This window comes from Canis lupus, chromosome 24 (assembly GCF_003254725.2).
Source record: "Canis lupus dingo isolate Sandy chromosome 24, ASM325472v2, whole genome shotgun sequence".
Taxonomy (NCBI): domain Eukaryota; kingdom Metazoa; phylum Chordata; class Mammalia; order Carnivora; family Canidae; genus Canis; species Canis lupus.
The window spans coordinates 43,848,495-43,871,588 of NC_064266.1; the positions used below are offsets into that span (position 1 = coordinate 43,848,495).

A 23,094-nucleotide genomic window follows, 5' to 3' on the forward strand; every position below is an offset into this window, starting at 1 on the left:
AGTTCACGGGACCCTCAAGTGGCTACCGCCCAGTGGCCCAGCTCTCACACTCATCCAGAAGCTCCTCCTTGCATGTCCTGGGCCAAGAATTAAATAAAACCTACAGGTCAAGTGTCCCGGGGCAGGAAATCGCCTGCAGAAGGCAGAACAAAAGCATTTTCTTGGGCTCCTCCTCAGCACTGCTCAGTGGCCCCCACATCTTATTGTTAGCTTAAGTACCATGGTGAGAACTGGTCCTGGCATAGAAGCTGAACAGTGTTTCAAAATTTCCTGTTCAAATTTATTTCTCCATTCTCCAAAACAGTTAAAAATCAAGCAGTTAACTTTGCAGTGGGTGTTTTACTCAGCTGAGTGCTTCCAAGTTTCAAAGGAAGATAAAAACAAAACACTTGCAACAAGTCTTCACGCCTGAGTATTTAATGAAGAAGCTAGTCACTGTGCAAACACCACAGAGCAGTTGCCTTCCTCATGCCCGAGACCTGCAGGCAAGTTTTAAAGATTTAACTACAGCTCGGCCATCAACTTGATGAGCAATGTACTGAATGGCTCTGCTCCATCTCCCAAGAGGAGCACTCCCAGGACAGAGATTCATTTACAAAACAACGTGAAGCACATTTCTTGCTTAAATCCCGACAGGAGCAGTTCTCCACAGGTTTTAAGTGTATGATAAAAAGTGAAGACCACAATTTAGTACTTTTCCCCTCTAATCTATGCTTTTAGTAATTATTGTCATTTAGACTACTGGCTAAGGAAGCTGCACAGGAGAATGAGGCCAGTGGATAAAAACCCGTCCACCACTCTGCCGTGCCTTCTGCAATTCAAAGATAAGGGACAGTGAGAGCCTCAACAAGAGGCTAATTTTGTCAATTGATACCATGAAAAAGAGAACTTTCTATCCTGAGACATTTAAAACATCTTTTCTGTTTCCCTCTGCTCATGAGATACTAAATCTGCCTCCCCCCACCATAAGAAACTCTGGTTTGCAAGGTCCTAATCCTGCAGCAGTACATGGTTCCTATGAATAAAAAGTCCAAAGGAAAACAAAAACCAACAGTGAGAGTGAACCATACTTTAATTTATTGGCATTGTCAACCTAGGACAAGACAGGGATTTTTTTTTTTTCCATGAAGGGATATCGTTTTCAATCTGCCATAACATGTACCCACACATCTTCACCTCGGAAAATGTAGCATTTCAAGCTTTAGTCAGGGTCTAGGAGGAAAGAAGAAAATGCACCAGTTGCTAGTCTTTTGTGTTTTCTTAAAAATGCAACATGAACATGGGCAAGGACTTCCTTGTCACGAACTGTATAACTCTGGCGTCACTTTGCATGGCTGATGCTGACTCTTGGCTCTTGGCTGTTAGAAGTGCTGGTTCACCTGCATGGCCCTGACTGAACGGGGGACTCTTCCCTCCTAAGCAGGACCAAGTACACTCCTGGCAATAAAGAAACTACTCTGCCTTTAAAAAGACACTAAAAGCCCCCTGTGCTCCTGGGCTGGGAGCATTCCCTGCAGGGCATATGGAGAGCAGTTTTGCTGTTCTATTTTGTTTACTGTAGCTGGACACCATTTCCTGATCCCAAGGACATCACAAGGTCAAGGTAGCTTGATGCAGAGTTTGGCTCGGCTCTGCTGCAGGGTCTCAGTGATTTTCTCAGCTAGCTCGTTGTTAAAACAAAACAATGCAAGATAAAACCAGGTCTCATTACTTAGAATTATGAGATGAGACAGAGAGCCCCTAGAAAAAGGGCTACATTCAAAACACCGCATCTCCAGACTCATAATAAAATATTTACTAATTCAAAATGGAAATGAAAAGTGCTTAGGGGAGACAGCTCCAATAAGTAAAATTGCTCATAACCACAAGCTGCCAAAGGATTCATATTGATCACATTTCCTTGCTACTGCAGGTCTGATGCCTTTTTTAAAGCCAAACAAGAAAATTAAATCTGAAAAACATCTCTCTGGTTATTTGCCTTGCTTATCTTTGAAATAACAACGTCAAGAAGAAGTTTGGAGATCAAATCACTTCGGTAGTTGGGAACGAAGAGTCAGAATTTATCAACTGTACAAAACTGTTATTGCACAGAATTCACTCTACATGTCCCGTATCTCTGGAGAAGAAAGATGAACCAAGGCCTTCGAAAGAATCAGAAATTTAGCAAAAACAGTTGTCACTGCAGGGTCTTGCAGATGTTACTGCTTGATAAAATCACAGGACCCTTGCCTGTGCTTGTAGCCGTCATGTTCAGGAAGCAGTCATTTGTGAGAACATTAGCAGATGTGGGGGAATAAAGACGCAAAGAACCGCAATTTGTCATGCCCCTGAACTGTTATGTAACTCCGACAGCAATTACAAAAAGTGGGGAGTTTATCCTCCAAATTATTTGATGTTGTGCAGACAAATGAAACAGGTTTAATTAAAATAAGATGGCTCTCTACCTAAGCACTGCTAAATGAGCTGAAAATCAATGTGCCAATTACTTCTGCTTGTCAGGGCCCGAAACAAGATTCTTTTATGATGCCACAGGAATCCTATCACCTGTATGCTTTAAATTATTACCCTGCTAAATAACATCTGAATGTACTGATTGACCAAAAAAACGGTCAGAATTCAAAACTAAAATTACTTTGTTTTGAAGGTACTCTAAAAACAAGATGCAAGTCTTCTCTAACAAATCAGTAACTTACAGATTACTCCTTTTTCACTTTCACAATTTTTACGGTGCTGCCGGAAGTCTTCTCGGCATTTGCTTTGAATTCTGTCTTCAGTGCCTCTCTCACTGCTTTTGCACAGATCTGGGAGTATCGGATGTAGCTGGAAGTAAAAGATAACATAAAATTAATGTTCAATGATCCGACCAAATTGGTATTACTTTTTTTTTCTTCCTATACTTAATTTTGGTTAGATTGTACATTATTGTAGAACTGGATTGAAAAATGATCCGTGCCAGAAGCAATCTACACAGAGAAAAAGACCAGAAAGAAATGTACCTAAGTCTTAATTGACATTAGGATGGGTAATCTTTGGTTTTTCTTCCTTGTACCATCTTCCCTCTTTAGTACATGTTAAAGTAAAAGATACATAATGATTTTAAAAAAGAAAAATCCGGGATCCCTGGGTGGTGCAGTGGTTTGGCGCCTGCCTTTGGCCCAGGGCGCGATCCTGGAGACCCGGGATCGAATCCCACGTCGGGCTCCCGGTGCATGGAGCCTGCTTCTCCCTCTGCCTATGTCTCTGCATCTCTCTCTCTCTGTGTGACTATCGTAAATAAATAAAAAAAAAAAAAAAAAAAAAAGAAAAATCCCACAGTACAGGAAGTAGAGCAAAATGTTATGAGAGGCTATAAGTATTTCCCCCCACCTTTTTTTTTTTACTTAAGTTTTTTTTCTTTATGCTATTCTTACAAGATAAAGTATATGTAATTAAGAGGAAGAAAACTATTTTGAATTCAATAGTTCTTCCTCTGATTACTTCAAGGTTTTCTTGAGAGAATATTGGATTTTGTTCTACAAGTCTGCCACTGATGACACTTCCCAATTAAGGTTTCTAAATGAAACTGAAAAGTCCTTACAGAACATCCTCAATTCTAACAAAACATCTAACAGCCTGCTTCCTGTTTGGTAGATGGACTCCCATCAACATCTTATTTTCCAAAAAATGTCAGCTCACTTTTTACACTTTTTGAAAACAGGAAAGGGGGGAGGGGGGAAGGAGTGCTGCTGTCTATTTTCTTAGGTTTCAGATTTGTTTTTTTGGGCCAGAGGCAGGCATTTCAATGCCTCCTCAGGCTCTGACTAATTGGGCTGACCTTCAGGCTGCTCCATCCTTCCGGAGAGCTTATGCACCTGTAGACGCGAGAGAATCAACCAGGAGGATAACGATGCGAGCCCCGCTGGGGGGGGGGGAGGGGGGGGGGCGGGGGAAGGGGGGGCACCGCACCTGTCAGAGCAGGTGCTCAGTAACCCGCCCCGCGCCTGGGGCCTGGGTCTCCCTCGGCGCCCGCCGTCATCGTCCCCGGGGCCGGGCCTCCGGCTGCTCCGTGTCGCGCAAGTGCCCGCGGTGCCACCCGGTCAGCTCACATGGCAGCGGGTGCACGAAGCCACAGGTGTGAAGGCGGGGACCCCCCCCCCTCGGCCCCGCAGGTCGCGTGGTCGCGCGGGCCGCACGCAGGAGCTCCGGCGGCCTCCACTGCTCTCGCCGACGGGGGTCAGCGGGGTCCCCGCAGGGGCTCGAGGCTCCCCCGCCCCCCGCCGCCATCTTGGGCCCGCGCTCCCCTCCCCCCGCCGCCGCGGCCCCGACCCCCGCCCCCCGCCCCCCGCCGTGACCTCCGACCCCGGGCCGCGCCGCCGGCCCCCCGCACCCCCGAAGCGCGGGTCTACCTGAGTCCAGCCTGTCGCCAGTACGCCACCATGATGTCGCGAGCGCGGGCGCGTCGGGTCGAATCGCGAGGACGCCTCAATGTCGGCTCTGCGCGCGGCCCAGCGACAGGAAGGTCAGGCTTGGGAACCGGAAGAGGCGGGACTCCGGACCTGCCAATCTCACCGCCTCTTGCCCCGCCCGCCCTCCCAAGCAGCCCCTGCTGCCCCGCCGCGGAATCCCCCCGACGCCGGGAGCCAATGGGGGCGCGCGGCCGGGGCCTCGGGTGCCAATCCCCGGGCGGGCCGGCCGGCCGCGCCCCCCGATTGGCTCCGCGGGAGCCCCGGTGTACCCCGCGGGCTTCCGTAGTACCCCGGCGGGGCGGCGGGGGCGGGAGGGCAGCCGAGGGCGGCGCGGGCTGCCCCCCCCCCCCGCCCCGGGGCAGCGGCCCGAGCGAATCCCGGCCCTGACGGCGCGCGCGTGCGCTGCGGGGGCCGCCCCGACGTGCGCCCCCGGGGCCAGAGGGCGGGGTGGGGTGGGGTGGGCAGGGGGCGCCAGGGCCGCGGGGCACACGGGCACGCCACAGTTCCGAGGGCAGTTTTCAGGGACCAGGAAGGTTCTCGCGAAGGAACAGAACAGCTTCCGTCTTTAACGCTAGGCAGGGTGAGATGCCCCGGCCGCCCGGGCCTCCCGAATCCACGGCTCCCGCGAGCTAAACGTCAGGGAAGAGCCGCAAACTGCCGGCTACTCAACCACAGCGGAAAATGAGAACTTCTGGAGTTTTGTCATTAGATCAGAGTAAAAAAAAAAATCAAACAGGATAAAAATTTGCTTAGAAATCTTTTTATCATTAGGGCGTTACACCTTTTTTTAGAACAAGTATAATTTTACAGAAATTATACAAGTAAACTTTTTATCAAAGATCAATATTTTGCAATGTTTTGTTTAATTGAAACGTTATTTCATTTGTAAAAACCATCTCCGGTTACAAAAAATAATCAAAAACCTCATTGAAGTTGCTTTTACAAATGTCCTAAGAAGTTTTAAGCTAAACAACATTTTAAGTAGAAACACTAATTTTTAAATAGTTTGGTATATTATTTCTATGGTTTATGTACATATACTAACTGGTTTCTTTTACAGGAAACCCGGTGAGTTTATTACATGAAGCACTGTAAAATAAAGGCAAGAGCTAATCACCTTTTAACAAAAATACTCCGTATGCAACAACTGCAAATATCAAAGATATTATTTCCTGGTTGGTAACTGCCTGCTACAAAATATGAAATACATTTACTGGATTATTTTTCAGATTGCAGCTGCCCTTAGCATCCAAAATAACTGATTTCCCGTAAGGATAAGCTGCAAAGCACTTCACATAGTGGTTGGCTTAGGTCAATGCTGCTTCTCTCATTATTATTCTTTTTTTCTTCCCCACCGCCCCCAACCCCCCGCAGTTGCACCGTATTATTAAAAACACTAAGTACCTGGGATTTATGCTTCAGAAAGACATCATTTGAGTAATTTCAAATGACATACAGCTCTTCATGTAAAAAAGATGTTTTGTGGTCACAATTACTTCAAAAAGTAATTATATTCAAATAACCTGACATATCATGCTTTAGCAATTCCAGAGCCATGATTCTGACACATGGCAATTTATAAGTTAGGCAAATGTGAAATGCTAAAAGATGTGAACAGCTGTTCTTCTGTTTAAGTTTAGAGTGCTGCAAAATTCCGGTAATGACTTTATTTTTTCAGTGAACATCACCAGCCCACGGTATAAGCATACTAAGTCATAAAGTACAAATCTGAGGAAGGTAGTACCTTTCCTAAGTTCCAAAATTTTGGCAAATTAATACAGTACTTTTATACATTAAAATACTTTTTTGTGGTTGTTGGGAATTATAGATTATTTTAGGGATAATTTTCACTCCGAAAATATAAGTACCAAAACAAAACACTGGTTTTTAATGGTGGTTTATAGCAGAGCAAGTTATTTTATACAATATGTCTTTTCAAACTATATAATTTCTCCTTTTAGAGAGCATTCCCTTGTGCAAGCTCTTGCAGTTTATTGCAGCAGGGTAATTCTATGTATTTAGGTGGCTCTGCTTTGTTCTGAGGTTGGTCCAAAGCCAGGTAGAGTTCACAATGCATGAAAAGCTTTACCATTCTACCTTAAAGGAGATTTAATATGCCAATATGATTTTCCAAGTACTTTTCAAAAACTGTTCAATTTTCACAAAATACTGGAATCCTCAAAATCAGATGGTCATTTCAAACAATACTTCAGATGATCCCTTTTATTTAGAAATCCTATACCTCTGTGTTTTGATCAGAAGTCCTATAGCTTTTCTTCAGCTTATTAAAAAAAAAAAAACCCTCTACCTAAAATACAGTTTTATTTTTTAAATAACAAATAAATATACTGCCGGTTTGCAGAGACCTGGGGAGTGGATGTGGAGCACCAATTTTCAGCCTCATTTCTCTACAAACGCTGCCGCTGCCATCGGCGTCCTTATGCTCCCTCTCGCCGAAGCCGCCAATTCTTCGATCTCAGCATTTAATTTATGTATCACCCATTCCATTGCTTCTCGGCCCTTAAAAAAAAAAAAATCCAACACATTGATTGTTACCAAGTGAGAGCAGAGGCACATATCCAATGAATGGCACATCCGGAAATAACAAGGAGCATTTACAAGTATAACTAAACCTCATCAGGATGGATTGTTCTTGTCCTTGCTTTTTTTTTTTTACTTTAATATTACTTACCAAATATTGAATGCCTTGGGCAACTGGATTGATCTAAAAACTCATTTTTATTTTGCATTCAGAGGATGTTTTCAAAAGATTCCACGATTCAATGATGATCATCATTTTATTTCAGGTTAGAGTGGTCCCTTTGGGGTGGGGTCAAAAGGTCAAACCCATTTTTTTGGCCCATTATTTTATTTATTTACTTAAAGATTGTATTTATTTATTCATGAGACACACACACAGAAAGACAGAGACACAGGCAAAGGGAGAAGCAGGCTCCATGTAGGAAGCCCAGTGCAGGACTCAATCCTGGGACTCCAGAACCACACCTGGAGCCAAAAGCAGACGCTCAACTGCTGAGCCACCCACAGGTCTCTTTTAGTCCATTATTTTAAACCAAAATCCTGGATAAGGTGCTGAAAGATCTGGTCCCCGATTCCCTCTTCAACCAGTCTCTCCTGGTACTTTATGCAGGTTCTTGAAGAAAGGAGGAGTATTTCCTGCTTCCTCTCTCAGGGCCTTTGCACATGCAGCCCCTCCGCCACAGGCTTCCCAGCACATCCCTCACAGCCGATGTGTCCCTCATTCAGCACTCAACACTTATGAAATACTTGCATCTCTTTGTACTCTTCCTTTCCTAATGACGTGATTAACGTCGACTTCCTCTTAATTCCACGAGGGCAGGGACCATACTTGTTTTGTTACCTGCTAGTCCCTAGTCTAGCCTAGCACTAATAGAGAAGACATCTGTAAGTATCTTTGCAGTGCTGAATAATTCCATTAAACGTGTTAGACTAGAATGCATTAAGTATCTCTTTCTTGAAACTTAAATTGTTTTATATCCTGCATTCTCCAAGGGGGCAAATATCAGAGGTGGGGAGATGTAAAAAAAAAAAAAAAAAAAAAAAAAAAAATCCTCACTCTTTTAATGTACAAAGTACACCTTCACCCTTTCATTCATCTCTCCATGGTGTTAAATACTTTCATGTGCTGGTGGCCGTTAGAGAAAAAGAATGTCTAAAATGGACCTGCGGGTTGGGTTGCAGGGCAGAGAGGATAATGACAAAGGCTGAGAACTGGCATCTTAAACAACAGTACACAGTGACATCACCAAGTACTTCTCTCATGCTTTTCAGGTCTTCTCATTTGCGATTCATGCCCAACCTAGCAAGATGGCTGACTGATCTTCACTTCACAGACGGGGAAACACAGAAAAGTTCTGAGACACAGAAAAAGTTAACTTAATTGTCCAAGGTTGAAAGGCCGGAAGAGTTACGGCTTGCACATAAATCCAGGGGTTCCAGCTCCCAGAGCCTATGCAAGAAACTGCCTGTATGAATTCTCACTGCATCGTGGTTGAGAGTCTGTTTGCCAGGACAAACACACGCTTGGTACTAAGCTCTTCCAAGACAGGAAACCCTTGAATAAGGATCAGGGAGCAGCCTCACTTACTTTATTAGCATTTGAAGATATCGTGCTCGCCATCAGTCCTTCAAGGTAACTGCTAAGACTGACTCCTTTCACACTGATTATGGCTTCTTGAGTCAAAACAGTTCTGGAATACGATACATTCACATCGTTTCAGAATGACCTTTCATTTTTTAAGAAACATATGATAAAAAAATTAAAACATCTGGTAAAAGAAGTTTGTCAAAACATTTTTTACTCACTTTTCTGGGTCCTGAGGATGTGGTTTGTATATAAGTCTTTCATCTACTGAAACCATATTTGTAAATGAAATCTACAGAATGAAAAAAAAAGAAAAAAAAAACTCCAATCACTTTGGAACGAAGATGAAAAACACTTATGAAATTAATTCACAAACCAAAATCATGCTAGGTAATTATACAAATAAACCGCTTTGATATTATTGCAAAAACAGAACTTAAATTTCACTATTCACTGCTTCCTTTTTATTATAAAAATAATGAATATGACAAAAGCATTACAGTAAGAATGTGCACATGATCCCAAATTCATTTTATTGTGTGCTGTCCCCTGGAAACAATAAGGAGCCTCACTGGAGCAGTGAGGCTAAGCTGCAAACAGGAAAAGACAATACAACATATAATCATTGATTTCTTAAGCTACAGTGAAGAGTAAATATTCACCTGTACATCAACCATAAAAGAGACAAAAAAAAAAAAGCTATTAGTTTAAAATCAAAACAAATGGGAGCCAAAACTTACATTAGTAGATTTAAGTTCCATTGTCTTCTCTACAGGATCAACTACAGAATGTTCCTGCACGTATGTTTTAGTTCTTGCCGCGCCAATAAGCTAAATAAAACGTTCACAATTAGTAATCAGAGGAGGAGGGATTTCTTAGCAAGCGTATCAATATTTTATTTGAAGGTAAAAATGTGTTAATATCTTGAACTAAAAAATCTGTTTCATAAAAGACAGAAGGAATCAGACAAAGGTCAGAAATGAGGACCGTCTGAGGGTAACAGGAATTCACACACCATGAATGAGATGAGACTGCCAGATACAAAAACCCTTCCCAGAGGCAATTAGCGACCAGCCCGGGGAGAACGCGTGCCGTATAAAACAGACACTGAAACCGCCAAGGTGTGACAACGGAGCACTGAGCCTGAAATATGGAAATCAGAATATTTGGGTAAACATGGCATCTGGAGAAAGGAGAGCTCGGGAATATCTGTCAATATTTTCCTAGAGCAGTCTGAGGGAGAGGGTGCTGCGGCTTCGTTGTCCAGACAGAAAAACGACGATCTCATGAGGGAGGATAATGCATCCCGTCCAGGGTCACTGCTGTGCTTGGACTTCAAGCCAGCCCCCCTGACCTTGCTTATTTCTGTGTCCCTGCTATCCAACGCAGGCATTTGTGCATACAAAGCAATTAGGACACTTCTGTTGAAAAATGTGTCCTTTAGTTTTCTGAGTGGACCTCCCTTCCCCAAGGAGAAAGAAACGGGAGTCTGCTTATTATACCAGAGTTCTCTCACATTGTAATCATCTGGCACTCCAGTGTCTTGCTGGTTAAATTGGCTCATTAAAGCCTGCTCACATGTAACTGAATAGAATTCTGTTTTTAAATGTATGGGGAGGAGACTCAAACCTCGGAACGACTGTGGCCTAGCTGAGTCTGAGAGTACACTCTCACTTAGTGTCACGACCCACCATGGACCACAGCCACTGTCAGCTAACCATCACCACCAGCCCCCAGCCTCCAGATCTCACTACTGGCCTGGAGTGGTTGGCAAAAGCAGGAAAAGCAGAACAGAACTCCTTTTAGATTACAGAGCATTAGCTGGCTTCCTTCAGAAGGTTTTATCAGGCGCCTTCATGAAGACTGTAATAATATTTCCAATTCATTATACACTCATAACTCAAGTTTATTATAATACAATTTGAACTGATGCAAAAATGACATTCAGAATCGGCTCCCACAACCTATTTGAAATTATAATGTGGTTTAGAAAACTTCTCTACAGCAGTCACATTTCCACAGGAATAAAGACACACTTACAGATTTCACAATGGAAGGCAGTCCCCACTCTGTGCTGAGAAGTCTATGGCTGTGCAACTTTCCAGAGGGATCTATATGTCTGTCCAACACATCAACTCCAACCACACTTGGGTTCATAGGGTTTGGGTATTTCTGCATTGCAGCTGTCGTAACAGTTTCCCATGGGTGGCTGCCGACATGAACCAAAAACCAAATATTTGAAAAATATGCATATAAATTATACCGTTTTTATAACCCTTCAAATCATTCTTTATAGTTGAAGCTTAATTAATTTAACTAGGGAAAATTATTTTTCTAAAACCCTGACTAAAAAATGATTTGGGGAGCTCAATCTACATTTTGAACATATATAGAATTCTGTGTTTTCTCAGCATGCAGGCTTTATGGTACAACTGAGGTTTATAGAGATATAAATAGCCTATAATGCGTTAGAGTACAGTTTTTTTTTTTTTAGAGTACAGTTTCTTAAATAATCTTTCCTATTTACTCATGTTCACTTTCACATGTAAATTGTTTCTAAGAACCATGGATTCATAAAAATGTATTTTAAAAAAATATGTTCTACAAAAACAAACAGGAAAAATTGTTATTATTATACCATTTGTTGTTTTGTCTGGTCCAAGTTCCAAAAAGCTATAAAGATGTAACAAAAGTAGAACTTACAGACACCATAAATTCTTTTATTAGGGATTACAAAAAGACCCAAAGTATTATTGATTTAAATACTATAAATTAAAATATTTTTTCTCTATGTTAAGGTAATAAATAACAGTGGCCCCTCCAATCTTTATCCATGGCTTTTCCCAAAGGAGTGATTCTGATTTGTTTTGAAAAGGTCACTCAATATCATAAAGTATTTTTAAGGCGCTCTTAATATACTCTTTTCTAACATTCTCTCTTAATATTATCTTCTTGAAAAAGCCCGTGTGCTTGGATGATTCAAAATGTGATGTACATTTGTTCACAACTTGTGTGAATAAGATGCTGGTACAAAAGCCATCCTTTTCAAAAGAGCTCCTTATTAAGGACAATGCGTATTAGACGTGATTGAGCCCACCTGCAGTCTGATGCTACCCTATCTGCGCTCTTGTCTTCGTTGAAAGGAAAAAAAGATCTGGAGATAATGTTTCAAACCACATTTACCGATAAACCACACAGCATTACTTTTTATTTTTCTAAAAGCAAAATAGGTAGGCCATTAATCCAGTTCAACTTTTCAGAGAACTAAGCCTGACAACTACTTCTTGCCAATAGAAGGAAAATCTCAACACCATTCATTTCCCAGAACCTTGGACAACCAGTCCATTAAAAATAGACATTATTTTTAATGTTTTCATTTTTGCTATTATATAAATGAACCTCATTCTGTTTTTAATCTCAAGCCTTATTCAGCAATCAATGCAGCTATATAAGGGGAGCTACTTCATAAATCTAAACAGTCCCCACAAATAGAAGTGATACAGGCCGAGCACTCAGATTGTTACCAAGGCAACTATCTAAAATGAAAATCAGATGAACCCTGTCCCTGTCTCCATCTAGTCATATACCACGGTTAGCTGGCTTCCTTGCACTTATCTCTTTTCCCCATCCCCTCTAAAAAATTAATAATTGCACATGGCTTCGGAGTGGTTATGTATTATTTGTAATATAGTCCTTCTCTGAGCCAACTCAAAAACACTGGTGTTGACTTAACTTGAACTAAGACTGCTTCATGAAACACAATCAGCTCAAACATTACACAGGATGCACATTAACAGTCTTCCAGCAATTAATCTGAACCCCACTAATGAAGTCATGTGAAAAGACCTGACGCTGGAAGACACTCAGAATGGCACCAAAGGGCAGAAGGAAATCTTACCCAACTGCCCAATATCTTCACCTATAAAGTGAGGTGGGTAGACATTTAGATACACTTAACTCCAGCCAGGCAGCAACAACATCTTGATTAATCTACCAATATGTAACCATTTCAAAGAGCCCTGGCACATAGGGCTCTATTCCTATTTGTTAAGGGAATCCATGAATGGCTCCACTTGGATGCCAACTATATGTGAAGCCTCAGAAGGAAGTGCTGGACAAATACGGGGAAGCCACTGAATGAGGACTTTGATGTTGCACACAGCAGCATCCTTAAGATAGGTAACACTTAAAAAAAAAAAAAAAGATAGGAAACACTTGACAATGGTTAAGATTTGGGAATGGAGATGGTAACTTCCATTTCAGGACCGAGTTTGAAGAGCCCATAGGACATGTAAGCAGAGATGTCTGGTAAGACCTGAAAATAAGGATCTGAAGTTCAAGAGAGGCTGGAGCCCATGATACAGATTTGGGTGTCATAAGTATGTATTAGCTGGGACCCTGATTGAACAGCCCAGATTACTTGGGAGAATCGGGATTGGAGCTGCTTCTCCCAGGACACGTCTAGCATTTGTTTAAAGTCTGTCTTCTGGGAGGAGGATCCCAGAGCTTTCACCAAATCTCAGAGAGACGTATAGCAAGAAGATTAAGAATCACTGATGAGATCCAAGACAAGAAGCCCATTAACAGAATCTTCTTAAACATTTACAATGAAGGGGAAGAGAGGAAAACACTTAAAAGCAGAAGGAATGGAGACAGCGGTGGCAGGGAGAAGTGTGTCAGGAAGACAGAATCAAGTTGTTTTTGTTTTTAAAGATTTTATTTATTGGGGAATCCCTGGGTGGCTCAGCGGTTTAGCGCCTGCCTTCAGCCCAGGGTGTGATCCGGGGTCCCGGGATGGAGCCTGCTTCTCCTTCTACCTGCGTCTCTGCCTCTCTGTGTCTCTCATGAATAAACAAATAAAATCTTAAAAAAAAAAAAAAGATTTATTTATTCATGAGAGAGAGAAAGAGGCAGTCATAGGCAGAGGGAGAAGCAGGCTCCCTGTGGGGACCCTGATGCCAAACTCAAACCCAGGACCTCCCTGATGCGGATCGATCACCACCTGAACCCAAGGCAGCCCTCAACCACTGAGCCACCCAAGTGCCGCAGAATCAAGTTCTAAGAGGTGGTAATCAAGTTTAAAGAACTTCTGAAGCACCGAAATCCACAAGAGGACTGCCAGCAAGACACCATCCATGATCCCGAGGGCCGAAACATAGTAGTAAAGACTGCAACCGGGTAAAGAGAAAGATTGCAAATTTAGAGTCTTTTTTTTTTTTTTACCCCCAAAGACTGTAAGCATTAGTGAAAGCATTAGGGAAAAAAAGGAATCTTCCCCGAGGCTAACATCATACTTCCCAGGACCCTCCTGGATGGGGCCTGATTCACTGAATACGGAAAAAGCTTCCAACTTCTTTTGAAACTGCCCTTGGAAACATGGTTTTGTTTTGTTTTCTTTTTTTTTTTTTAAATCAAATGGTCAGACTAAAACATACTGCAAAGCTATAAAAACTAAACCAGTGTGGCAAGAGCAGCGAGATGGGCGGGACGGAGCAGACGGCTCAAAAACGGACTCAAATGTCAAGGGCAACAGAGCGGAGGCCGAGGGCGGCTTTCAAGTGGAGGCTGCTTCCCCGGAGTAACTTAAACGGATTAACCGCTTCTTAGCGCCCCAAACGCCGCAGCTGCTGGTCCGCGCGGCTGCACGGCTGTTCCCCGCGGGCGGAGCGCCGAGCCAGCAGGAGGGGTCCCGTCCCCGCAACATGGGGAGGCCCAAGGTCGCGGGGCTCGGGGAACCGGACCCGCACCCCGGCTCACCCCGCAGGCACCGCACGCGACGCCGCCCGTGGCTCGGCGGGGACCGCGCGGCCGGAGGTGACACGCACGGGCCTCCCTCCCCGGGCACGGCCGACGACCGCGTGCCGACCCCCCCCCCAGCCCGGGCGGCGGGGCGGAGGTCCCAGGCCGTCTCGGGGGGCGGGGGGGAGCCTGGGCCGCAGACTTCGGGTCCCCGCCCCTCCCCCACCTAGACTTCCGGTCCCCGCCCCTCCCCCACCTGGGCTCCGGGTCCCCCTTCCCCACCTGGACTCGGGCCCCCGCCCCTCCCCCACTTGGACTTCAGGTCCCCGTCCCTCCACCTGGGCTCCGGGTCCCCCCTCCCCACCTGGGCTCCGGGTCCCGCCCCGCCCCCACCAGGCCCGGCGCCTGGAAGCTTCCTGAGGGGCGCCCCGGCCTCGCCAAAACGGCCCGCCCACCCCGCGCCTGCCCCGTGCGCCCCGCCGCCCCGCCCCCCGCCCCAAACTTACTCAAAGACGTGCTCTGAAGTCCAGATCTTCATGGTGCCGGCGGCCCGCGCGGCGTCCGGGCGGCGCTAGGGGACAATGAGGCAAAAAAGCCACACTTGCCCCCGCCCCGCCCCCGCAGCCGCCCCGCCGGCCGCGCACCGCGCACCGCGCACGCGCCGTGGGGCCCGACGCCAGGGACGTCCCGACGCGCGGCCTCACGCCCTATCCCGTCCGGGTGTCGCCCCAGCCCGGCGCGCGGCGCAACGAGGCCCCGCCCCTTAGCGCCGGGCGCAACGCGCCGGCGCAGTTCGGGGGCAGCGCCCGGGGCCGCCGGTGTAGGCGCTGCGCTGTGCTGCGCAGGCGCGGCACGCGGCCGGCTGCCCGCCCCCTCGCGGGCGGCGCGGGGAGCGCGGGGAGCGCGGGGAGCGCTGACCTCTGCGCAGAGTTGGGCCGGGCCCAGCCGCCGGCTCGCGCGCTCCTGCCCTGCTAGGCCCCGCGGGCGGCCGAGGGCGGCAGCAGACCCGCCTGCACCCGGGCCCTGCCGTGCGGCTGCTTGTCTTAACATGGACTGTCGGGCCCCAGAGTGCAATCGGGCGGCCAGCCCGCCCCCTCCCTCTCGGCCTGGGCCGTAGGGCCTCAACGTCGGCCGGACCACCAGCCGGCCCCCTCCTGCCTCTGTTGGGGCTGTGGGGGCCCTGAAGTCATCCAGACGACCAACCAGCCGCCTGCTATCTCAGCATGGACTGTAGGGCCCTCAGAGGCATCCAACCAACCAACCAGCCCCCTCCTGTCTCATCCTGGACTGTGAGGCCCCAGGGTCAGCCAATCACCCAACCAGCCACCTCTTCTCTCTGGTGGGACTGGGGGGCCCCTGAAGTCATCCAACCAACTAACCAGCCGCCTCTTCTCTCTATTGAGATGGTCGGGGCCCCAAAGTCATCCAACCAACCAGCCAGCCCCCTCCTGTCTCAACCTGGACTGTGAGGTCCCCAGAGTCATCCAATCAACCAACCAATAAACCACCCAGCCACCTCCTGTCTCAGCCTGGACTATAGGGGCCCCAGAGTCATCCAGTCAACCAACCAACCAACCAACCAACCAGCCAGCCCCCTCCTGTCTCAACCTGGACTGTGAGGGCCCCAGAGTCATGCAATCACCCAACCAACCAGCCAGCCAGCCACCTTCTGTCTCAGCCTGGACTGTAGGGGCCTCAAAGTCATCCAACCAGCCAGCCAGCCAGCCAGCCACCTCCTGTCTCTGTTGGGACTGTGGGGGCCCCAAAGTCAGCCAGACAACCAGCCGGCCCCCTCCTGTCTCGGCCTGGACTGTGAGGCCCCAGAGTCAGCCAATCACCCAACCAGCCACCTCTTCTCTCTACTGGGACTGGGGGGCCCCTGAAGTCATCCAACCAACTAACCAGCCACCTCTTCTCTCTATTGAGATTGTCAGGGCCCCAAAGTCATCCAACCAACCAGCCAGCCACCTCCTGTCTCAACCTGGACTGTGAGGGCCCCAGAGTCATCCAATCAACCAACCAATAAACCAACCAGCCACCTCCCGTCTCAGCCTGGACTATAGGGGCCCCAGAGTCATCCAGTCAACCAACCAACCAACCAACCAACCAGCCAGCCACCTTCTGTCTCAACCTGGACTGTAGGGGCCTCAAAGTCATCCAATCAACCAACCAACCAACCAACCAACCAGCCAGCCACCTCCTGTCTCAACCTGGACTGGACTATGGGGGCCCCAAAGTCATCCAACCAACCAGCCAGCCCCCTCCTGTCTCAACCTGGACTGTGAGGGCCCCAGAGTCATGCAATCACCCAACCAACCAGCCAGCCAGCCACCTTCTGTCTCAGCCTGGACTGTAGGGGCCTCAAAGTCATCCAACCAGCCAGCCAGCCAGCCAGCCACCTCCTGTCTCTGTTGGGGCTGTGGGGGCCCCAAAGTCAGCCAGACAACCAGCCGGCCCCCTCCTGTCTCGGCCTGGACTGTGAGGCCCCAGAGTCAGCCAATCACCCAACCAGCCACCTCTTCTCTCTACTGGGACTGGGGGGCCCCTGAAGTCATCCAACCAACTAACCAGCCACCTCTTCTCTCTATTGAGATTGTCAGGGCCCCAAAGTCATCCAACCAACCAGCCAGCCACCTCCTGTCTCAACCTGGACTGTGAGGGCCCCAGAGTCATCCAATCAACCAACCAATAAACCAACCAGCCACCTCCCGTCTCAGCCTGGACTATAGGGGCCCCAGAGTCATCCAGTCAACCAACCAACCAACCAACCAACCAACCAGCCAGCCACCTTCTGTCTCAACCTGGACTGTAGGGGCCTCAAAGTCATCCAATCAACCAACCAACCAACCAACCAACCAGCCAGCCACCTCCTGTCTCAACCTGGACTGGACTATGGGGACCCCAAAGTCATCCAGTCAACCAACTAGCTAATCAGCTCTGTACTCCTTCCTCTTGTCCTCCCAGCAATTATGACCTTGGGTGGGCAGAAGACATACAGACACAGAGAAACTAACATCAGACTGTGTGATGGGTGCCCAAATGAAGGGTGTACTTAGGAAGCATGGGTGCTAGTTGGAACAGAAGTGAAAACTTCATGGTGCTGAGTTTGTAGATGGGTCTTATCTCAGATGTCACCCCAAGAGAAAGATTCCTTCATCACCCTACTATAGAGATCCTCCAAGTCCTAGTTCCTCCATCACAACATTCCATTGCATTTTTCTCAGCATGCATCACCCTCTGAGATAGTCTTGTTTATTTAACTTCCACTTGAATGTAAGTCCTTGAAGGTGATGATCTTGGCCGTTTTGCTCAATAAATGATTCTTAATACCTGGTATATAGTAAAGGTTCAATGATTACTTATTGAAAAATAAAAATTGTTTGTGGAATGAGCGAATTACTGAAGTCATCTAGTTTATCTGTTTAACTCCACTAGACTGCAAGCCCTCAAGGGTGAGGCTCTTGCCAGACTTCTTCAATGACCTCCCCATACCTACACAATAATTATTGGTTGCATAAGTGAGTGAATGACTAAGAAGTGAGGGCAGGCAGGAATGCCATGTGACGTCATATGCAGGTGAGCCTTGTCCAGTGGACAAAGTGCAGGGCCTAGTTTTCAGGTTCCGCCCTCCCTCCTCTTCCACCCCTCCTGTCCTTGTCCCTAACAGAACAATTTGCCATTTTAAATGATGGCTATGGAGCAAAATCTTTACATCTGGTTACTTAGAAGCCAGTTAGAGGCACTGCCTCATTCTTGCTCTTAGCTCATTTGATTGTTAAAAACAAATAAAAGCCAGGTTAATTTAAGAGGGAGGATATATTTTTTTTAAATAGCTGAAGTCCTTTATATAGAAAAACAGAAAAATTACATTAGGCAGGAAGGAAATAATATGGTTGGGTAGTTGCTAAGTGCAATTTGTGGTACCTAGGACTTAAAAAAAAAAAGCCCTGTGGTACTTGGAGTGAATTCTTGGGGAGGTAATGCTTTAAAGAGTGGCTCAGCCTTGATTAAGATGTGAAGTTAATGTTGCCGGGTGTTTAAAACACTGGTTCAGGACCCGACAGCACAGTACAGCCTGTCCCTGCTATTCCTGGAGCTCCAGGATTCCTATTCTGTTTATTTTAGAGATTGCTATTCTTCCCTCTAATTCAAGATACCTGTTTTTCAAAATCATGAAAATGATTTTGTATCAGACTGTATCAGTCTATTGATTTTACTTGCTGCATCTGGAGTAAGTGATGGGGGCAGGGGCATGGAAGGATGGAGATTCAGAACCCAGGTATCTTTTCTATGTGTTTCCCCAAGGTAGAAGTAATACCACCTGGTACTTGGATTTGGAGAGCAAGACCTTTACGTAGATTATCTGTCAGAGACTCACTTAAAAACACACAGAGGAAACAAATGACTGGTTTTTAAATACCTAAGAAATGTATCACTGACTGTGCCTGTCCCAGAAACAGGGAAATTATTAGCAGGTCATTACTTTGACTCGATACAAAGTAGATGACTGGCCCTGGTGGCACTTGCTGCGGGGATGACACCCAATCCCTGGGTCTCTCCACACCCTTCCCTGTGCCTCGGGATGGAGGGTGGGGTGAGGGAGGGAAGAATGTAGGTGTGATTCCAACCATCAAGGAACTTCCAGTTGAGGATGCAAAGCACAAGTCAAGAAATAACTAGAAGACACTTAAAGTGAAGGTTGGACATTTGGAGCAAAGAGACCAAGGCTGTGAACTGCAGTCCCTGGAGCAGGCTCCATGGCAGAGCATGAGGCTGCTGGGAACTGCTGATAGTGGGGTCCAGAGACAGGCCTGGCAGAACAGGTGGATGAGGTCACGTGCTTCAACGGCAGCTCAGCCCCGGCTCCTTTCATGTCCTTCCAAACTTTAGTCATTCACGTGCCATCTTCACAATTTGCCCTATCTAACCTGTCCCATTATTACTTAGTTTTTTTTTTTCCCATCAGCTTCCTTGCAAAGACACTTACAGAGTTACTGTCAATAGAAAATTAGTATTTTTTTAAAAAAAAAATATATGCTAATTCCTAACTATTAAAACAGTAGGCCTGTGGGCTCCTGCTGTCTTTCATGTCCTCTAGGAGAGGGGATGCCTCACTTTGGGGTTCATCTCCAAGCTTTCTCTATATTTTTCGGACTCTTATCCATCCTCTGCAAATTGCAAACCCACCTTTTCCTCTGAACCTCTTGGCAATGACCTTTATCTCTGAATTCACTGTCAACTTCCCCCACTTGCCTCCATTTCTCTTTAAAAGAAATGGAATTCTTTAAAAGAATGCCATTCATTCCCATGAATCCTCTGTATTTCATCTGCACTCAGAGAGTGTGTTCTTTCTCTAATCTGTTTGCCTTTGCTCCTTTATTCACTCAACAAATGGCCTCAGATCATCTGTTTGAGGCCATCCCTATCCACACGGAGCTTATACTACTCCAGTGGTTCGCAACCGGGGCGATTTCCTCCAGGGGATGTGTGATCGTGTCTGGAGACCTCTTTGGCTGTCATGCACAGGGAGGGGCTGCTCCTGGCACCTAGCAGGCGGGAGCCAGGAACACTGCTAACACCCTGTGGTGCCCAGGATGGAGACAGTCCCTTGTGACAAAGAGGTACCTCACCCCAAATGTCAGTAGTGTGGCAGTGTGGAAACCCTGGGCTGTGACTACCAGGCCCTTAGAATCTGGCCCAGTCTTCCTGTCTGGACTCCATCGTTTGTCCTTCCATCCCCCAACTCAACTAAACCCTTTGGCTGCATCAGTTACTCACTGTCCCCAGTAGGCCCCACATTTCCACACCCTTGAACTTTGTACATGGTGTTCTCTGCCCAGAATGCACTTCCCCTTGCTTGCCTTGAAGAGTCTTACTCACATCTTGAGACTGAGCAAATACTCCACTCCTCTGAGTACCTCACTGACATGCCTCTTCCCGAGCTTGGCACAGCGCTTTGCTTCTGCTTTGGTGCTCCTGTTGGCATTTAATAGACACCATATATTGTACTGTGTGTGTGTGTGTGTGTGTGTGTGTGTGTGTGAGTGTCTATACAACTTAGTCTGCTTGGGCTACTGTAACAAAATATCACAGGCTGGGTGGCTTATACACAATGGCTTATTCTCACTGTTCTGGAGGCTGGAAGTCTGAGACCAGGACATCAGCATGTTCAGATCGTGACTTCTTGCTGCATCCTGTGGCAGAAGGGCAGGGCCAAGGGAGTTCTCTTGGGTCTCTTTTATTAGAGCAGTAATCCCATTTGGGAGGACTCCACTTTTATGACTTAAGCATCTCCCCAAGGCCCACCTGCTCATACCATCATGCTGGGCATTAAGATTTCAGCATATCAATTGTGTTGGCGGGGGGTTGGGGGGGTCGAGGTGGGGGGATACAGACATTTAAACTATAGTGGCCTCTGCATTAGAGGGACTGGGAACCTCTTATCTAACTTTTCATTTTTTTGAGTCCTTGCTCTAATGTGGTTGCACAGGGGAGCAGGAATTATCAAAACATGAAGATACTCATTACGGAACCAAATACTTGTTACAAACTTGATGCTGAGAACACTGGCCTAGATCCTCACCTGTGGGGCCCTAGTGTTTGCTGGTTCATCTCTCACTGGTTGTTCGTGGCTGAAAATGCACCACAAAAGTGAAATGGAAACTTTAGGAGAAGATGCACGCTCTGGTCAGTGTACGAGAGGGTGATGCTAGAGACCTCCTCCATCATAGACCGAATCACCAGGGGGTGACTCTGTGGGAATTGAGGCAGTTTACAACTGAGAAGAGAAAACCAACAAGGGATAGATCTCGAAGACAAAACCAATTCTAAGGCAATCATTTCAATAGCTAGGGACTGGGAGCCACTCATGGGAAAACAAATCAACTCACTGAATATTTCTGTAAGGGTCTCCAATCCTGTGATCAAGCTGTGAAATCCAAATGGATTGTGTGGTGCTGTTCTTGGTCTGGTGGAAAAAGACTGTGGTAAAAACTAGCACTTGTGGGGCACCTGGGTGGCTCAATGGTTGAGCGTCTGCCTTTGGCTCAGGGCATGATCCCAGGGTCCTGGGATTGAGTTCTGCCTCCCCCGCAGGGAGCCTGCTTCTCCCTCTGCCTGTGTCTCTGCCTCTCCCTGTGTGTCTCTAATGAATAAATAAATAAAATCTTTTTTTAAAAAAATCCAGCACTTGATTCATTCTGTATGATAAGAATACGCACAGAGTTAACAGTTTTAGCCTAAGCTGCACATGTATCTCGTAATATATGTAAATATATATTCGTGCGTATATGTACCACTGCATATATGCATATGTATATAGGTGCATGTGCGTGTATAAAAACTGACTATGGTCATTTTGTATTTCATTTTTCAGGACGAAGCCTCAGCCACACTTTTTGTTTTTCACTATTTACTATGAAATTTTGGTGTTGGTTTTAGGTGGATTCAGTGGGCTAATTGGGCACCAATTATACACTGAGGATGAGGGCTTTCTGACCCCTCCGGGATCAGAAGGACACAGAGGCACAGTTAGGAGACATGGGAGGCCCCTGCAGTGAGAAGCAGGAAAGGCAGAGGCAGAGGGAGGGGAGGGGAGTTCAAGGCATCTCTGGCAAGGCGTGCACACACTTTCAGCTTTTCTGCTTGGTGACCCGAGCAGCCCTCACCCAACAGAGAGCCAGAGTCTGTCTGGCCACAGGATGGGTCAGAGAGGAGCGGCCTGCAAGGCTCCAACGTCCTGCAGCCTCCATGGTGTGGGGGGCTCCACTGGCACTTGGGGTGGGGGACAGGGGAGAGAATAGGAGGCATCCACGGTCTCGGGGACCCCAGGGGCCTTGCCAGTTCAGGGATCTCACGTTACTTCTAATTGGGAAGTGTCTTGAGTCAAATTCGATTTTGTTCCCATTAACGAGCAAGGATTTTGGGTAATTGCACAGAACTTCCCTTTTTTTTTTTTTTTAAAGATTTTATTTATTTATTCATGAGACACAGAGAGAGAGAGAGAGAGGCAGAGACACAGGCAGAGACACAGGCAGAGGGAGAAGCAAGCTCCATGCACGGAGCCCAATGTGGGACTCGATCCCGGGTCTCCAGGATCACACCCTGGGCCAAAGGCGGTGCTAAGCCACTGAGCCACCAGGGCTGCCCTGCACAGAACTTCCTATCCGTATGATTTCCCCCACCTCTTGTTGGCCTAGGTGTCTAACCAAGTTTTTACCAGGGTTTAAAAAAAAAAGAAAAAAAGAAAAAGGAAAAGGCTCCTAAGTATGCCCAAACTCCTATCTTAAGAAACGAATCTCTTCTCCTGGGAGGACTTTTTCCAGTAACTGCTTATCCTGAGACATGAAGGATCTTCAAGCCGGATCTATTTGTCCTGTTAGTGGCCGCCCTGCGACCAGGCCGTCGAGGTGGAAAAGAACACCACCCTCGGCTGGACACAACTTGGCCTTGCTCGGGCGGTCCGCACAAAGGTCCGCAGCCCGGCCAGAGGGCCTTCCCGGGAGGACAGGAACGTCCCCATTGCACTCGTGCCCTGCGATGGGCAGCCTCTGCAGCCCGGTCACGTTGGCCTAATGCACTTTGCTTGGTCCCCGTTAGCACGTCCAGGACACGGGAAGGTGGAGGAGGGGCGCTGGCCTCACGCCCGAGGCCTGGAGACCACGGAGGCCTCACAGCAACGTTCGCGTGGACATATTTAGGAGCCTTTTCCCTTTTTCTTTCTTTCTTTTTTTTAAACCCTGGTAAATGACATTTCTTATTTGAAGTCACCCAGACAGTGGCCTG

The 23,094-nt window shown here is 47.0% G+C and overlaps 2 protein-coding genes across 2 annotated transcripts; both read right to left on the reverse strand.

Moving 5' to 3' along the window:
• Positions 1 to 1,054: 1,054 nt before the first annotated feature.
• On the reverse strand, positions 1,055 to 4,742 carry ATP5F1E (ATP synthase F1 subunit epsilon). The gene is made up of 3 exons (XM_025470555.3): positions 4,386 to 4,742; positions 2,694 to 2,820; positions 1,055 to 1,212 (listed from the first exon to the last, which is right to left on the reverse strand). The coding sequence occupies exons 1-2, from the start codon at positions 4,415 to 4,417 to the stop codon at positions 2,697 to 2,699; spliced, it is 156 nt and encodes a 51-aa protein (XP_025326340.1). The 5' UTR covers positions 4,418 to 4,742; the 3' UTR covers positions 1,055 to 1,212; positions 2,694 to 2,696.
• Positions 4,743 to 5,189: 447 nt separating this feature from the next.
• On the reverse strand, positions 5,190 to 14,976 carry PRELID3B (PRELI domain containing 3B). Its single transcript, XM_025470554.3, has 6 exons — positions 14,817 to 14,976; positions 10,612 to 10,780; positions 9,312 to 9,401; positions 8,793 to 8,863; positions 8,575 to 8,677; positions 5,190 to 6,965 (listed from the first exon to the last, which is right to left on the reverse strand). Exons 1-6 carry the CDS (start codon positions 14,846 to 14,848, stop codon positions 6,846 to 6,848), a joined length of 585 nt encoding a protein of 194 aa, XP_025326339.1. The 5' UTR covers positions 14,849 to 14,976; the 3' UTR covers positions 5,190 to 6,845.
• Between the last annotated feature and the right edge of the window lie 8,118 nt (positions 14,977 to 23,094).

What these genes read in the sequence shown, in the direction of transcription:
- ATP5F1E (XM_025470555.3), bottom strand. Translation starts at nt 4,417, where the DNA reads ATGGTGGCGTACTGGCGACAGGCTGGACTCAG. An exon ending in TGGCGACAGGCTGGACTCAG is followed by an intron (nt 2,821 to 4,385) that starts GTAGACCCGCGC and finishes TTTTACTTCCAG; the next exon opens with CTACATCCGATACTCCCAGA.
- PRELID3B (XM_025470554.3), bottom strand. Translation starts at nt 14,848, where the DNA reads ATGAAGATCTGGACTTCAGAGCACGTCTTTGA. An exon ending in TGCCTTCCATTGTGAAATCT is followed by an intron (nt 9,402 to 10,611) that starts GTAAGTGTGTCT and finishes CGTTTTATTTAG; the next exon opens with CTTATTGGCGCGGCAAGAAC. An exon ending in TGGAACTTAAATCTACTAAT is followed by an intron (nt 8,864 to 9,311) that starts GTAAGTTTTGGC and finishes TTCATTCTGTAG; the next exon opens with ATTTCATTTACAAATATGGT.